The sequence below is a fragment of the Chamaea fasciata genome, unplaced genomic scaffold, assembly GCF_029207755.1.
Source record: "Chamaea fasciata isolate MVZ Bird 193981 ecotype frontalis unplaced genomic scaffold, bChaFas1.0.hap1 SCAF_28, whole genome shotgun sequence".
Lineage (NCBI taxonomy): Eukaryota > Metazoa > Chordata > Aves > Passeriformes > Sylviidae > Chamaea > Chamaea fasciata.
In genome coordinates this window covers 4,284,700-4,299,182 of record NW_027094113.1, presented here as the reverse complement: position 1 = coordinate 4,299,182, position 14,483 = coordinate 4,284,700, and the positions used below count along the sequence as shown (strand labels likewise).

The window sequence follows — 14,483 nt, the reverse complement described above, 5'->3', positions numbered from 1 at the left end:
TGTCACCCCGGCAATGCCGGGGCAGTGCCCGTGTCCCCACAGGCGGTGACGGGACTGTCACGGAGCGGTGCCGGTGTCAGCCCGGCAGTGACGGCGCTGTCGCGGGGCGGTCCCCGTGTCCCCACCGGCGGTGCCGGTGTCACCCCGGCAGTGACGGCGCTGTCGCGGGGCGGTCCCCATGTCCCCACCGGCGGTGCCGGTGTCACCCCGGTAGTGACGGGACTGTCGCGGGGAGGTCCCCGTGTCCCCACCGGCGGTGCCGGTGTCACCCCGGCAGTGACGTCGCTGTCGCGGGGCGGGGCCCGTGTCCCCACCGGCGGTGCCGGGGCGGTGCCGGTGTCACCCCGGCAGTGACGGCGCTGTCGCGGGGCGGGGCCCGTGTCCCCACCGGCAGTGACGCGCCCGCCGTTCCGGTCCCGCCTCCCTTTCCCTCAGCAGCGAGGCCGCGGGTGCGCGCGGTGCGGGACCGGGGCGGGCCGCGGGCCCGGGGTGCGGGCCCTGGATCCCGGGAGGGGCCGGTGGATCCCGGGATGGGGACTGGAATCCGGGAGGGAGGTTTGGGATCCGGGGAGGGGGGGCTGGATCCCGGGATGGGGGCTGGAACCCCGGGAGGGGCCCTGGGTCCCCGGGGACGGGTCTGGATCCCGAGGGAGGGCCCGAAACCCAGGATGGGGGCTGGATCCCGGGAGAGCGGGGCTGGATCCCGGCAGGGGAGCTCGGGAACGAGGGTTTTAGGGTTTGAGGGGCCGGGGAGCGGCGGGGCCCTGTCGGGGACGAGACACGGTCACAACGGGGCCGGCCCGGGGTGACGCGGCCGCCGCTCCCCTCAGGTGAGAAGGCGCCAAGATGCAGATCTTCGTGAAAACCCTCACGGGCAAAACCATCACCCTCGAGGTGGAGCCCAATGACACCATCGAGAACGTGAAAGCCAAAATCCAGGACAAGGAAGGTACTGGCGGGGCCGGGAGCAGCGGGGTGGCCCCCCGGTGTCACCCCCGGTGTCCCCCCACGGTGATTCTGTCCCGCAGGGATCCCCCCCGACCAGCAGCGCTTGATCTTCGCGGGGAAGCAGCTGGAGGATGGCCGCACCCTCGCAGACTACAACATCCAGAAAGGTGCTTTTTTGGGATTTTTTTTTTGGGGGGGGGGGCGATTTTGGGGTGCCAGCTGCTCCTTGCCCTCTATGTGACGCCGATCTCTCCTTACAGAATCCACCCTGCACTTGGTGCTGCGCCTGCGAGGGGGGATCATCGAGCCCTCCCTGCGCCAGCTGGCCCAGAAGTACAACTGCGACAAGATGATCTGCCGCAAGTGTGTCCCTGTGTCCCCTCCCCGTGTCCCCTCGCCCCTTTCCTGCCCCCAGAGCCCCTCCCGGGGGACACGGGGGGCTCTGCTCACCTGTCCCTCCCCCTCAGGTGCTACGCCCGCCTGCACCCCCGCGCCGTCAACTGCCGCAAGAAGAAGTGTGGGCACACCAACAACCTGCGCCCCAAGAAGAAGGTCAAGTAGAGCCTCCAGCCCTGCCTGCACTGGTCAATAAAGTATCGCAACGCTCAGCCCCCGTTTTCTGGTGGTCCTTTTTTCCCGGATTGGTGTGGTTTTTAATAAATGGAGGCTGTGCTGGAGCAGCAATAGGAGGGTGAGGGGAGCAGGGAGGGATGGAGGTGTGCCTGCAGGAATGTGTGCATGGGCTGAGCCAGCACTGGGATCCCCCTGCCCAGCCATGGGGTCCCATCCAGGGTCTGGACCAGCACCACAAACCCCCTGTGCGTGCACTGGGACCCCCCAGTCCTGGGGGGTGACTGTCACCATGGCCCCCTGCACGCCCCTGCTCATGCACTGGGAGCCTCTGGTCACTACTGCAGGGTCTGGATGGACACCAGGAGCCCCCTGCCCACCCACTGGGACCCCCGGCCCTGTGCACGCAGCACAGAGGGGCACCGGGACCCCCCTGACCACGCATGCACGGGACCCGCTCAGTCTTGGGGGCTCCCTGTTGGGCTGCAAACGCGTGGGGAGCCCCCGGCTGTGTGTCCAGGGTCCGGCACTGGGACCCCCCGTTCACGGAGACCCCACTGCATCCCCGCACCCACCCACCGGGACCCCCGGCTGTGTGCTCACAGCACCGACGGCTGCACGGACCGGACCGGAGACCCGGGACAGGGAACTGGGGACCCGGGACAGGGCAGAGGGGACCCGGGACAGGGCACCGGAGACCCGGGACAGGGAACTGGGGACCCGGGACAGGGCAGAGGGGACCCGGGACAGGGCACCGGGGACTCGGGACAGGGCACCGGGGACTCGGGACAGGGCACCGGAGACCCGGGACAGGGCACCGGGGACTCGGGACAGGGCACCGGGGACCCGGGACAGGGCACCGGGGACTCGGGACAGGGCACCGGGCACCCGGGACAGGGCACCGGGCACCCGGGACAGGGAACCGGGCACTCGGGACAGGGAACCGGAGACCAGGGACAGGGCACCGGAGACCCGGGACAGGCACCGGGGCCCGGGACAGGGAACCGGGGACCCGGGACAGGGCACCGGAGACCCGGGACAGGGCACCGCGGACCCGGGACAGGGCACCGGGACTGGCGGCGCTGCCGGTCGGTGCCTGCAGGTGGCGGCGGAACCGCGCTCCGCCCCGCGGGCCCCGGGCCTGCGCCGTGCGGCCGGGCCGGGCCATGGTGAGCGGCACCGGGAGCGGGAACGGGAACGGCCCCGGGGGGCGGGAGGGGCGTCCCGGGACCGAGCGGGTGGTTACGGGGGGGTCCCGGGGCCGGGCCGGGCCGTGGATGGGGGCTCCCGGTGCCCGTCTGCGTTGTGAGCCGGGGGGATCCCGGTGCCGGTCCGTGGACACGCGGCCGAGGGGCTCCCGGTGCGGTTGCAGCGGCGTGGGGACATCCCGGGGCCGGGCCGGTCGGTGCAGACATGGACGGGGAGGTCCCGGTGCCCGTCTGGGTGGTGTGAGCGTGGCCGGGGGTCCCGATGCGCGGGCGGGGAGGGGGTCCCGGCACCGAGCCCCTGCACGCATCGACGGGATGGGGGTCCCGGTGCCCATCGGTATCGCGGACACGTGCCCGGGGCGTCCCGGTGTCAGCCCGGTTCGTGCACGAGTGGCCCGGTGGGTGGGCAGGGGGATGTGAGGGGTTCTCTGTGGTGAGCACAGAACCGGGGGGCTCCCGGTGCGTGCCTAGCGGGACGGGCGGGTCCCGGTGCCGATGCTCAGCTCAAGCACGGCGTCCAGAATCCACCTGGGACCCCCAGAACCGGTGCTGGGCGAGCCCTGGGGTGATCCCGCTGGGCGGTACGGGCTCTGCCCGGAGCCCGTTACCGGGTCACCGGCGCCACCGTCCCCTTGCGTCCCGCAGACGGGCGAGGCCGTGCGGGAGCTGCTGCAGCGGCTGCGGGCGCTGCAGAGCGAGCGGGTCGAGACCTACCGGCTCTTCGAGGAGTGAGTACCGGCACCGGCACGGCGGCGGGGACGGGCCCCCGGGGGGCGGAAACCACCGGGGCACGGGGGACACGCGGCACCTCCCGGGGCGGGGCACCCCCAGCAGGCAACCGGATCCCCCATCCCGATTATTTTGCATCCTGTTGGGACGGGGCCACGGGGGTGGCTGATGAGCTCCAGCTGGCAGCGGCACTCTGCGCTGGACACCTGAATCCTATTTTAGCATCCAGCAGATGATGATGGACTTCCTGGGATGCAGGGTTGAGAGTGTAAAGGATGAAAAAAGCCAACCCCCCAATTTTCCCCGCCAAAAAAGGCGGTTTCCAACCCTGTCTCCGGTGTGGGGTGAGGCTGCCTGGCCATGCTGCCAAATCCAGGCAGGAACAGGCAGGAAAACCCTCCTGGCGCTGCCTGTGGTGGGTGACAAAGGCAGCTCAGCTCCAGGATGGACACCCCAGGTGTGGTGACAGTGGCTTGTCCCCCCTGTCCCGTCCCCCCCAGGGGCCACCGGGTGTACCTGAGCAGCGCCCCCCACTATGACTTCCCGCGGTACCGGCAGCTGGTGCACGAGGTCACCGTGGCCTTCAGTGGCATCTCCCGGGAGGTGCTGGACATCGCCGGGCGCCTGCGGGACGAGCTCGGCCGCCCCGACCTGGCCCAGCACCTGGCCCGGCTCCAGGAGCGGGAGCAGGAGAAGCTGCAGCTGGTGGGTGCTGGGCTGGGGAGTGGGAGGGGTCCCTGGGGCTGATTTGGGGGGTGTCTCAGCTGCCATGGTGTCCCCCCACAGACGGCGCAGCTGCAGCTGGCGCGGCAGCAGGCACAGGACCAGCCCGAGGTGGACACCCATCAGCAGGAGGTGCAGGAGCTCAAGCACAAGTAGGTGATGGCCCCGCTGCTGTCCCCCCCCTCATTTTGGGAAGGCAGCATCCCCCTAGCCCAGGACCCCCACTGCCAGCCCCTTCTCCCCCTATTTTGGGATGGCACCCCCTCCCCAACCCGCAGAATCCTGGAGCGTCCCGAGCTGGAAAGGGACGCTGAGGGATCACGGAGTCCAGGCCAGGAGCCCCTTCCCTGTGTTTCCCCGCCCTCCCTCCGGCCCAGGGGGGCCCAGATGGTGCCTTCGGGGTCTGGCGGCGCTGCGTGGCCGCGTCCCCTCGGCCTCCCCGGGCTGAGTGTTTCATAAACAGCGCGGGGAAGGCGAGGCGGCCCACATAATACGCTCCATATGGGCTTTATTTATAGTTTCCATCCGCTCTCGTAGGCTAATTAAAACCATTGAGGCAATCAGCGAAATTCTCCAGGACCTTAAGTACGATTCGGAAGAAGTTGAGTGATGGGTGTCCCCGTGGGAACGGCTGCAGGGGCCAGGCTGGTGGAACAGGGGCCCCTCTCATCCCCCACCCGATCCCGGTGCACCTTGGCAAGGTGGGCATTGTCCTCCGGGCCCCTTTTCTGCAGCACAGGCTGGAAGGGGTGGGGAAGCCTCCTCTGGGACAAGTGGAGTCCCCCTAAATCCTGAGTATCCCTCAGCAAAGGGGCCGGCGTGGGGCTGGTTCCCCTCCCCGGCTGTGCCGGGGCTGTGCCAAAGGCAAACCAGACCCTGCAGTGCCAAGGGGCTGCCATGCTTTGGCCCCCATCGAGGTGGGCACCGTCCCTGCAGCCAGCTGGAGCCCCATGGGCAGCAGGTTCCCCCAAAACCACATCTTGGAGTCCGGCTGTGCCCCCAGCCCCACTGCAGCTCCGGTGCTCCACGAGCGTTTTTTTATATGGTCACCCCAAATAAACCTGTCCCCACGGAGCTGGCCCGAGTGGTGTGATCTCAAGGGTTGGTGTGTCCCCCTGCTGCCCCACGCCACCCCCTCCACCTTGGCTCGGTCCCCTGGGAGCCCCGGGATGGGGTGACAAGGGCCACGGGCCCCATTTGGCTGCCCGCTGCATCCCCGTCCCCGCGCAGCGCTGCCGCTCCGCTGACGCAGACCCCGGTGGGGTTTCAGAGGTTTATTGGCATTAAGCTTAAATCTGTTCCTAATTGACTGAAATGGAACCAAAATAAGGCTGGTTTGAATCAAAACTGGAGCAGGCACTGGGCAAACCCCAGCAGCCTCCAATCAGCCCGCGTGGCTCCCCGGGGACGGACCCCCCCCGCACACCCCCGTGCACTCGCACGTGGGACCCCGGTGAGAAAACGGCCAAAATCGCTTCCCCGGGGGGAACTGCGGCGAGGGTGGGGGTCACCCGGGAAAGCCCCCGCCTCCCCTTTCATCCCAGAGGCTGCTCCGGCTGGCAGAGCAAAGCCCCCGTGCCCCCCGCGGCCGGGCGAGGCTGCGGGGTCCCCTCGCTGCTGCCGCGGGGCCGCGGTCCCACAGAACCCCCGGGGCTGGGCCAGCCCGGCCCCCCAACCTCACCCCACCCCATCCCCCAGGGCCGCGGGGCCGCGCTGCGCCCCGGCCGCCTCCCGGCTCCCCCGCGGCGGGGCCGGGGCGGGCGCGGGCGGTCCCGGGTGGGCGCCGGGCGCCCCGTCCCATCCTGCCGGCGCTCGGTCCCCCGCGGGCTACAACTTATCGCCGGGAAGAACCTGCGGAGAGGAGCAGAGCCCCGCGTCGCCCCGGGGTCGGCGTCACCCCCCAGCATCCCTGGGGTGGGGGGTCACCCCGCGGTCCCCCCTCCCCCCGTCCCCACCCAGCCGGGGAGAAGAAGTGCGAAAGGCTCCTTACCTACCTGGTTGCGTGCTTTGTGCGATTTCTGCAGCCACACGCGCCACTGGTCGTAGAGTTTGATGCCCAGGTTGGAGCAGCCGTAGGCGTGTTTCTTCACCCACCCGAAAAACTGCTTCAGCTCCCGCCGCAGCGTCGTGTTCTGCTCCCCTCCTTTGGGGTCGCAGCCCCCCGCCACTCGCTCTGTGGGGACAAAGGGCTCAGTGTCACACGTGGGGACACGCCTTAACGCCCCCCGTGCTGTGAATAACGAGGGCCCGGAGGAACGCGAGCGGCTTTTGGCTCCCAGCTGGGAAAGCCAGAATTGGCTCCTTTGCAAGAAATCCAGGTGGCGGGCACGGAGCGGGGAAGGGCCCCCGGTGTGCGTGGAGGGGAACGCGGCACCGGCGGCACTCACCACTGCGCGGGGTGGAGGCGGCCGTGGGGTTGCTCCAGTCGCTCCAGATCCCGGCTTTCTTGGAGCCGTAGATGCTGAAGGGATTACAGCGCACCTGGACGAAGTAGACGGTGCCGGGCCGCAGGCCGGCCAGGCGACAGGAGGTCTGGTTGCCCACGTCATCCACCACCTGCAGAAGGAGGAGATTGGAGCAGCCCGTGGCCACCCCGCGCTGTCCCCCGGCGGTGCCCACCCACCTTCCACTCGGAGCTGTCCTCCACCCGGTATTGGATCTGGTACTTGGCTTGGAAGAGGAAATCCTTGAGGGCCGGCGGGGAGCTCCAGCGCACGCTCAGCTGGTCCTCCAGGTCGCCCACCCTGCTGACGTGCACGTCGGACGGCGGGTCCGTGGTGACTGCGGGGACAAGGGCAGGGGGCTGGCGGGGACGGCGGGGCCGCGAGGGTTAAAGGAGCCGCGGATGTAAAAGCGACTCGGAGCAAAGAGCCTAATTCGATTAGGAGCAATTCTGCTCACATATCGCCCATTTCCTGCTGCCCCAGCCCGGAGCCGCCCCCTCCCCGCGAGGTCACCGGCACGGCGATGACAACGGTGACACGGCGGCCGTGGCGTGGCTCACCCACGTCCAGGATGTCCAGCATGACCACGTCGGACACGGCCACCCCCAGGCGGTTGGACGCCTCCACCCAGATCTCGTAGGGCGTGAAGAGGGCCAGGTCCTTGGGGATGTGGCAGGAGTAGGTTCCGGCCGTGTGGTATTCCTGGCAGGTGTTGTCCTGGCCGTACCACCTGCGGGCAGGTGATGGGTGAGGGACCAGCACCGCTCCCCCATCCCCGGGATGTCCCGTGGGTCGTTTTTGGCCGTTCCACACCGCCAGAATTGAGGGACCAGCGCCGTGGCTCACCCAACTCAACCAAGGCCACAGCAGCTTCTCCTCGCCCTCCCCAGCTCCGTGAGGAAACTCATCACTCCAGCACCACCCCCGAGCAGGGGCCAGCCAGGAGGCACCGAGCCGCCCGTTCCCTGTTTCCCATTAAATCCCACTCCAACGTTTTTAACAACAACGGGGATGAGGGCGAACACCCACCTGCGCTTGTACTTGAGAGTGTAGTTGGTGTGCAGGAAGGTCTCCCCTTCTGTCCCCGGCGCCCACTTGCAGGTCAGGTCCTTCATGTTTTTGGACCAGCAAGTGATGTTGACTGGTTTTTCTGGGGGTACTGGGAGAGACAAAAACCAAAAAACAAGAGGTTCCAGAGCTGTTTTTTTTTTCCCCAGCCAGCCACGGAGACACAAACTCCAAATCCAAGCTGCGTTCCCAGCTGAGCCTCTGTATTCCCGGGAATGCGTAGCGACCCAAAAAACAAACCCAGGCTGCATTCCCCGTTCTGATTCTGTATTCCTGGGACGTAGCATCGTCCTTAAAATAGCCCGAGATAAAATCTTACGATTATTGGTTCGGACAAGCGCGTTTTAACCGAGGCTTTGCCGAAACGGCCTCTGAGCTGCGCGCGGGTCGGGGTTCCACCAGAGCAGCTCCTGGTTTGGTGAGAACCGGGACACTGATCCCTTCGTGGGGATCCCCGGCCGCTCTCCCGTGGGGGAGGCGCATCCCAGTGCTGGCTGGACACCAGTATAGACCCCGGTACAGAGCGGCTGGACCCTGGCATGGAACTGCCAGACCCTGGTACAGGTCAGCTGGACCCTGGCACTGGCTGGACCCTGGCACAGAGTGACCAGACCCTGGTACAGAGTGACCAGACCCCAGCATGGAGTGACCAGACCCCAGCATGGAGTGACCACACCCCAACATGGAGTGACCAGACTGCAGCATGGAGTGACCAGACCCCGGTACAGAGTAACCACACCCCATCACAGAATGACCAGACCCCAGCATGGAGTGACCAGACCCCAGTACAGAGTGACCACACCCCAGCACAGTGACCAGACCCTGGTGCAGAGTGACCAAACCCCAGCATGGAGTGACCAAACCCCATCACAGAGTGACCAAACCCCAGCAGAGAGTGCCCAGACCCTGTCACAGTGACCAGACCCCATCGCAGAGCGCCCAGACCCCAGCACAGAGTGCCCAGACCCCAGCACAGAGTGACCAAACCCCATCGCAGAGTGACCAAACCCCAGCAGAGAGTGCCCAGACCCCATCACAGAGCGCCCAGACCCCAGCGCAGAGTGACCAAACCCCATCACAGAGTGACCACACGCCAGCACAGTGCCCAGACCCCAGCACAGAGTGACCAAACCCCATCACAGAGCGCCCAGACCCCGACAGGGAACGGCGGCGCCCACGTACGTCCAACGTAAAGGCAGGAGCCGGCCAAGATGCCGCCGTCTCTGCTGTGACACACCAGGTTGTCCCCCGACTGCTGCCTGGAGCCGTTGAGACGGGCCAGGGCCACGCTGAGCGTGGAGGGCCCCAGGGCGGCGTAGGACGCGGCCGGGAGGCGCCGCCCGTTCAGCGTCCAGTACAGGTCCTCGGCTTTCAGCGGAAAGTCCGGGCTGACCGTGCACGTGGCCACCAGCGAGGAGCCGATCAGCAGGGTGGGGTCCTGGGGGGAAATCACCGCGGGGTCTGCAGCCGGAGAGACAGAGAGCGAGGGGGAAAAAATCGATTACGGAGGGTTTGGTGTTGAGCTAATGACGTTGTGGCTGTTTAAATGTGCCTTACGCCTGTTTAAATACGCTTTATATCTGGTTTACATTGATTTAAACGCCTTTATGTGTCTTCTCTATTCATTTAAATGCGTTTTATGTCTATTTAAATGAATTGCTTTGCTATTTTACGTCGCTTTACATCGTCACGTCTGCATCAATTTAAATCATCATATACGTTTTATATTAATTTAAATACGTTTTCTAGCTATTTTGCATCGATTTAAATCATCACAAGCCTATACTGATTTAAATCACGTATCTATTTTATATAGATTTAAATCACCACGTATCTATTTTATATCAATTTAAACACACTGGTTTCTGTTTGACATCAATTTGAATACACTGGTTTCTATTTTACATTGGTTTAAATGCTTTTCATATCTATTCTTTACTTCTGCACATTTTACATCCATTTTATATCTAAAGACATTTTACGTCTTTTATATCTATTTAAATAGTTTTTATATCTATTCTATATCTCAATACACACCTATACACCTATTTTTATCTACTTAAATACACTTTAAATGTACTTTTATATCTACATACATTTTACATCTAAACACTTTTAATATCTATTTTTATATCTACATCTATTTTAGAACTTTAAAAATACTTTTTATATCCACTTTTTATCTTTTTTTTTTTATTCCCCCAAGGGCTGGGGCGGGGCTGGGTTGCGGTTTTGAAAGTTTTTCCGCGACAAAAAGGAAAATTGGAGAGGGATTTTTTTTTTTTTCCCCCTGCCCCTCTCCTTTTCCAGCACTGCCGAGGTCCGGCATTTCCCCCTGGATTACCTCGCCCAGGGGTGGGAAGCGCTTCCCTGCCTCGTCCCCCAAATCTCGACATCCCGAGGGTGCTGCGGGCTGGGAGGGGAAAATTCGCAGCCCGGTTTATCCCGGGACCACGAGGCTTTCCCAGCCCGGCCGCGCTCCCGGGGTGTTCCGTGTCCGTCAGCCCTTATCGGCTCCATCCGCACGCGCCGGGCTAATATCCCAAATTACCTCCCGGAAAGTTGCCGCGACCTCCCCGCCCCTCCGACCTCCCGGCCCCGATCGGCTTTCAGCGCCCGCCGCCCGCCCCGGCGTTCCCAAAATCCCCGTCACGCCGCAGAGATCCTAATTAGGGGGTCCCCGCCGCAATTAGTGCTCCCAAATCCTCGTTACGTCGGGGAGGATTAATTAGGAGTTGCCGCCGTGGTTGGGGGGGGTTAAAGCTGTGGGGAAAAGCAGCTCGGGGTATCCCAAATATCCATGGATTGGTGCCAGGGACCCCGAGGTACCCCGAGCATCCGTGGGTGCGTGCCAGGCACCCCGGGGTTGGTACCTGGTACCCCAAAAGCTCCACGGGATGGTGCTGGGTGCTCCGGGGTACCCCGAGCATCCACGGATGGTGATGGATCCATCCCACCCCCCCAGAACAAACCCTTCCCGAGGCCGGCGAGGCCTCTGGAAATCTCACCCCCCCCCTTCTCTGCCAACGAGCCCACCCCACTCCGACCCCACCAGGAGCCGAGCCCGGGGCTGCCGCGGCTCCGCCGATAACAGACCCGGCACTCCCGGAGCCCTGATTCTCCTAAATCTTAATCTAAACAGCCCCAGAAACTCACACCAGCGCCGTAAAACAGACACGTTTCCCATCCTCCGAGCAGGACCCTCTGGAGGGGCCAATTTTCTTTCCCTCTCTTTTTTTTTTTCCCCCCTGGATTTTGGGTTTTCTTCCCCTCCTCCGAGCAGGACTCTCTGGAGGGGTCAATTTTCTTTCTCTCTGTATTTTTTTTTACCCTGGATTTTGGTTTTTTTTTTTTCCCCCTCCTCCGAGCAGGACTCTCTGGAGGGGCCAATTATATACATATATATATTATATTTTTTTTTTCCCCCTGGAATAATTTTCCCCCTCCCTTCAGCGCGGCCACAGCGCCGAACATGTGTTTTAAAAGGGAAAAGTGTGAAGTTTTCCGACTGGAGAGGAAAGGGCCGGAGAGACGCAGGCAGGCTGTGGAATGTGCAAGTTGCAACGAAAATACCTGCTCGGGGGTTTTATGGCTTCTCTATTGCAAAAAAAAAAAAAAAAAATGCTGATCAGGTGCTAAGTAATGCTATAAAGTAAAACCACATTTCCAAGGTGTCGGGAACGTTTATGCTTTTCTTCCGAAGGGCCGGATTTCATTTTAGTTTTATATCGGAGTTCTAAGGGGTTGGGAAAGAAAAAGGTGGGGGGAGGCAAAAAAAAAAAAAAAAAAAAGCTCCGATAAGTGTCAGAGATCACACAGTTAAAAAAGATTTATTGAGCTGTGCAGGGGGTTAAAGGAAAATAGAAATAATTGCCCTGAAGAACAAAAGGGAATTTGGGAAGCTCTGAATTCCACAGGAAAAATAAAATTAAATATATATGTGTAGTTAGAGCTCTTCTAAAACTCGAGCAGCGAGGTTTGCGGGCGGACGCGGTACCCAAAAAATGCTTTACCCCTCTTTTCCACTCTTCTCTCCAGTCTTTTTTCCCCCCGCTTTTCTCATCCCCGGAGTGGCATTTCTCGTGCCCATCCCTGGGCTCGAGGAGGGATTTATAAAAAGCCCAGGCATTCCAGCGCGGCCGAGCTGCACCGAGGGGAAACTTTCGCTCTCTAAAAGGACATTTGGCTTCGCCTTGGCCAGCGCCGCACGTCGAGGGGCCGCGGGGCCAGCGCTGCCCAGGACCCCCGTGGGCAGGGGAGGGGAAATGGGGGTCCCCGGGGAGGGGACCCGGTTAATTGAGAGGAGAAAAGCGCGGGGTCAACCCCACCGAGGCTCCGGCTGTGGCCTCGTGTTGTTCCCTGGTGGGATCGACCCCTTCCAGGCGCCGGGGTGGGCACTGGGGTGGGCACCGAGAGCCGCCCTGCCTTTAACACCCCGAAAGGGGAATTTCGGAGCGTTCCTTCTCCCCACCCTACAGCTCCGGCGATTCCTGCCTCAATTAACGCCCGTAGCGCTCGGCAGTTCAGGGGGAGTTTGGGTCAGGGGTCGGTGGCGGTGGCCGGGGAGGGGACGCGGGAGGTGCCGGTGGCGTTTTTCGGGTTGGTTTTTTTTTTTTTTTTCCTGGCGGGTCCCGTTCGCGCGTCGGAGCGGAGAACATCCATCGCTTTGAGAAATTCCCATCATAGGGAGGAAGCCAAACTTCCTGCTGCGGGGAGCGGGATCTCGCCCTCCCCTGGCTCCGGCCGCAGCGGGGGCAGCGGGGCGGCGGCCGGGACGGGGCGGGGGGGGGGTCCGTCGGGTTTAGGGCTCTGTGGGGAGGGGGGCACCCCCGTCCCCCGTGTGTGTGTCCCCCCCACGGCCGGGGGGACCCCGTTCCCCGCGGGGCTGAGGCCGCTCCACGGCTCAGCCCACAGGTGGCACCTCCCGGACCTGCCCCAAACTGGGCATCACTGAGGGGCCCCCCAGGGGAGTTTAGCGGGTTTTTTTGGGGGGGAGGGGGGGGTCGTTTTTCTCCGTGGGGCAGGGGGGGAGATCCCCATTGTTCCGGGTGGGAAAAGGGGATTCATTGTTCTCTGGGATGGGGGGGCGGCTCTCCAGGGGGAAGGGGGGACCCCGTTGTTCTCGGCAGTGGGAAGGGGGGGGGGTCTCGGAGGTATTTTGGGGGGGCCGAGGGGGGCGATGTCTCCCGGGGGTGCGAGGGGGTCGCGTGGGGAAGGGGTTCGCTATTGTTCTCCGGGCGGAGGCCGGGGGTTTCCATTGTCCTGGGTGGGGAAAGGAGCCGCATTGTTCTGCGGGACGGGGGGGGCTGCACTGCGGGGAGGGGGGACAAGGGGGGACCGACCCTTCTCGGGCTCCCCCAGCTCCGTGGGGAGAGGGAGCACTCGCTGCTCCGGGCGAGGGCGGGGGGCTCTCCTCGCCGCTCTCGGGGATGGGGGGCAGCACAAAAAAGGTTCCTCTATTGTTCTCTGCGGGCAAGGGGCGGGGGGGGGGGGGTCCCTGCTGGGCTGCGGGGACGGGGGTGGGGGGTCCCGGTTGCCTGTTGGGAGGCCATGGGGGGGTCCCGGCTGCCCTCCGCGGGGGGGGTCCCCGTCCCCCTCCGCAGCAGGCGAAGCGCAGCCCCGAGGTGCGCCCGGCGGTGCCCCCGCCGCGCCCGGGACCGCTCCGCATCCCGGGGCCGGGGGGGACGCGACACACGGAGGGGAACGGGAGAGCCCCAGGGGGGGGGGCTCCGCATCCCGGCACCGGTGGGGAGGACGGGACAAGCAGAAAGCAGCGGGGGAACCCCGGGGGGCTCCGCGTGCCGGACGGGAGAGCCCCGGGGGGCTCCGCGCAGCGCCCGCGTGGCCCCGACGGGACCCCCGCTCGCCCCGCGCCCACCTTGCGGGAACCGCCCGGTGCTGCCGGTACTCACAGGAGAGCGGATCGGCTCGGGGCAGGAGCGGGCAGAGCAGCAGAAGCAGCGGCAGCATCGGGAGCAGCGGCGGCGGCGACATGGCCTCCTCCGGTGCCCGTCGGTGCCCGGGGCGGCGGAGCGCACCGGCACGTCCGGGGAAGTCCCGAGCAAGTCTGAGCAACCCCCGGTTACCAAAGCCCCAACTGCCGCCCTGGCCCCGCCCCGGGACCGCCCCCGGGGGGGCAGAAAGCCACCGGCCCCGCCAACCCCCCCCCCCCTACCCCTCCCCGTCCCGCTCCGGTACCGGCCCCGGGACTGGCCCCCGCCCGGTGCCCGCTGCCGCCGCGGGATGCTGGACCCCCCCCGGCCCTCCCCGGGGCCGGTGTCCCGCTCCCCCCGACCGCCCCGGTAGGTGAGTAAGAGCCGCCCCGGGGCCGCCGGCCCACGGGTGACTCACGCGCGGACCCTCCCGCGCCCCCGGGGCCGCTCTCGCCGCTGAACGGGCCCCCCCGCCGCGGCTTCCCCACGCTCCGGGCGCCTTTCGGATCCAAACCCCTGTTATTACTTGTTTTTGGGTCGAAAACAGGAATATCATCCCATAAATCCCGATGTTTTCTAACGAAATCCATCATCTCCGGGCTTTCCTCCTCCAAACCCCAAAGAAGTGGGAAAACCGCCCCAAGTGGCTCCAAGTCCCCCCAGACCGGGGCTGCGTTTGTCCCCAGGGGTGGTGGCGTGTCCCGTTGTGCCACCAGCATGGGGACAAAGCCACCCACATGGGCATCCCCCGGTGTCCCCCCTGTGCCCCCGCCCGGGGTCTGGGTGGCACCGAGAGACTCCCAGACAGGTCACAGACCCCCGGCACAGCTGGTCCTGGCCACGGCAAGGCCACTGTCCTC

General features: G+C 64.5%; 3 protein-coding genes across 7 annotated transcripts; 2 read left to right on the top strand and 1 right to left on the bottom strand.

Moving 5' to 3' along the window:
- The first annotated feature begins 347 nt into the window (after positions 1–347).
- Positions 348–1,556, top strand: UBA52 (ubiquitin A-52 residue ribosomal protein fusion product 1). 2 transcript variants are annotated; one of them, XM_066205781.1, is made up of 5 exons: positions 348–449; positions 831–949; positions 1,029–1,115; positions 1,209–1,311; positions 1,416–1,556. In XM_066205781.1, the coding sequence occupies exons 2-5, from the start codon at positions 847–849 to the stop codon at positions 1,507–1,509; spliced, it is 387 nt and encodes a 128-aa protein (XP_066061878.1). In that variant the 5' UTR covers positions 348–449; positions 831–846; the 3' UTR covers positions 1,510–1,556. The 2 variants fall into 2 exon arrangements, with proteins under 2 accessions (XP_066061878.1, XP_066061879.1); XM_066205782.1 differs by having other exon boundaries at positions 412–458.
- A 1,105-nt stretch (positions 1,557–2,661) lies between these two features.
- On the top strand, positions 2,662–5,308 carry REX1BD (required for excision 1-B domain containing). Of its 2 annotated transcripts, XM_066205775.1 has the most exons (5): positions 2,662–2,687; positions 3,372–3,454; positions 3,956–4,160; positions 4,242–4,330; positions 4,716–5,305. In XM_066205775.1, exons 1-5 carry the CDS (start codon positions 2,685–2,687, stop codon positions 4,786–4,788), a joined length of 453 nt encoding a protein of 150 aa, XP_066061872.1. In that variant the 5' UTR covers positions 2,662–2,684; the 3' UTR covers positions 4,789–5,305. The 2 variants fall into 2 exon arrangements, with proteins under 2 accessions (XP_066061872.1, XP_066061871.1); XM_066205774.1 differs by lacking the exon at positions 2,662–2,687 and having other exon boundaries at positions 2,717–3,454; positions 4,716–5,308.
- Positions 5,309–5,437: 129 nt separating this feature from the next.
- CRLF1 (cytokine receptor like factor 1) lies at positions 5,438–13,780 on the bottom strand. 3 transcript variants are annotated; one of them, XM_066205746.1, is made up of 8 exons: positions 13,603–13,780; positions 8,873–9,151; positions 7,652–7,781; positions 7,183–7,352; positions 6,802–6,959; positions 6,566–6,734; positions 6,162–6,351; positions 5,438–6,029 (listed from the first exon to the last, which is right to left on the bottom strand). In XM_066205746.1, the coding sequence occupies exons 1-8, from the start codon at positions 13,682–13,684 to the stop codon at positions 5,714–5,716; spliced, it is 1,494 nt and encodes a 497-aa protein (XP_066061843.1). In that variant the 5' UTR covers positions 13,685–13,780; the 3' UTR covers positions 5,438–5,713. The 3 variants fall into 3 exon arrangements, with proteins under 3 accessions (XP_066061843.1, XP_066061842.1, XP_066061841.1); XM_066205745.1 differs by having other exon boundaries at positions 5,913–6,029; positions 6,169–6,351; positions 13,603–13,778; XM_066205744.1 differs by having other exon boundaries at positions 5,913–6,029; positions 6,173–6,351; positions 13,603–13,778.
- Between the last annotated feature and the right edge of the window lie 703 nt (positions 13,781–14,483).

Coding starts and splice junctions, on each gene's coding strand:
- UBA52 (XM_066205781.1), top strand. CDS start 847: ATGCAGATCTTCGTGAAAACCCTCACGGGCAAAACCATCACCCTCGAG. Junction 950..1,028: donor CAAAATCCAGGACAAGGAAG/GTACTGGCGGGG, acceptor TCTGTCCCGCAG/GGATCCCCCCCGACCAGCAG. Junction 1,116..1,208: donor AGACTACAACATCCAGAAAG/GTGCTTTTTTGG, acceptor CTCTCCTTACAG/AATCCACCCTGCACTTGGTG.
- REX1BD (XM_066205774.1), top strand. CDS start 3,222: ATGCTCAGCTCAAGCACGGCGTCCAGAATCCACCTGGGACCCCCAGAA. Junction 4,161..4,241: donor AGCAGGAGAAGCTGCAGCTG/GTGGGTGCTGGG, acceptor GTCCCCCCACAG/ACGGCGCAGCTGCAGCTGGC. Junction 4,331..4,715: donor GTGCAGGAGCTCAAGCACAA/GTAGGTGATGGC, acceptor CCGCTCTCGTAG/GCTAATTAAAACCATTGAGG.
- CRLF1 (XM_066205746.1), bottom strand. CDS start 13,684: ATGTCGCCGCCGCCGCTGCTCCCGATGCTGCCGCTGCTTCTGCTGCTC. Junction 9,152..13,602: donor CCGAGCCGATCCGCTCTCCT/GTGAGTACCGGC, acceptor CTCCGGCTGCAG/ACCCCGCGGTGATTTCCCCC. Junction 7,353..7,651: donor ACTCTCAAGTACAAGCGCAG/GTGGGTGTTCGC, acceptor ACCTGCCCGCAG/GTGGTACGGCCAGGACAACA.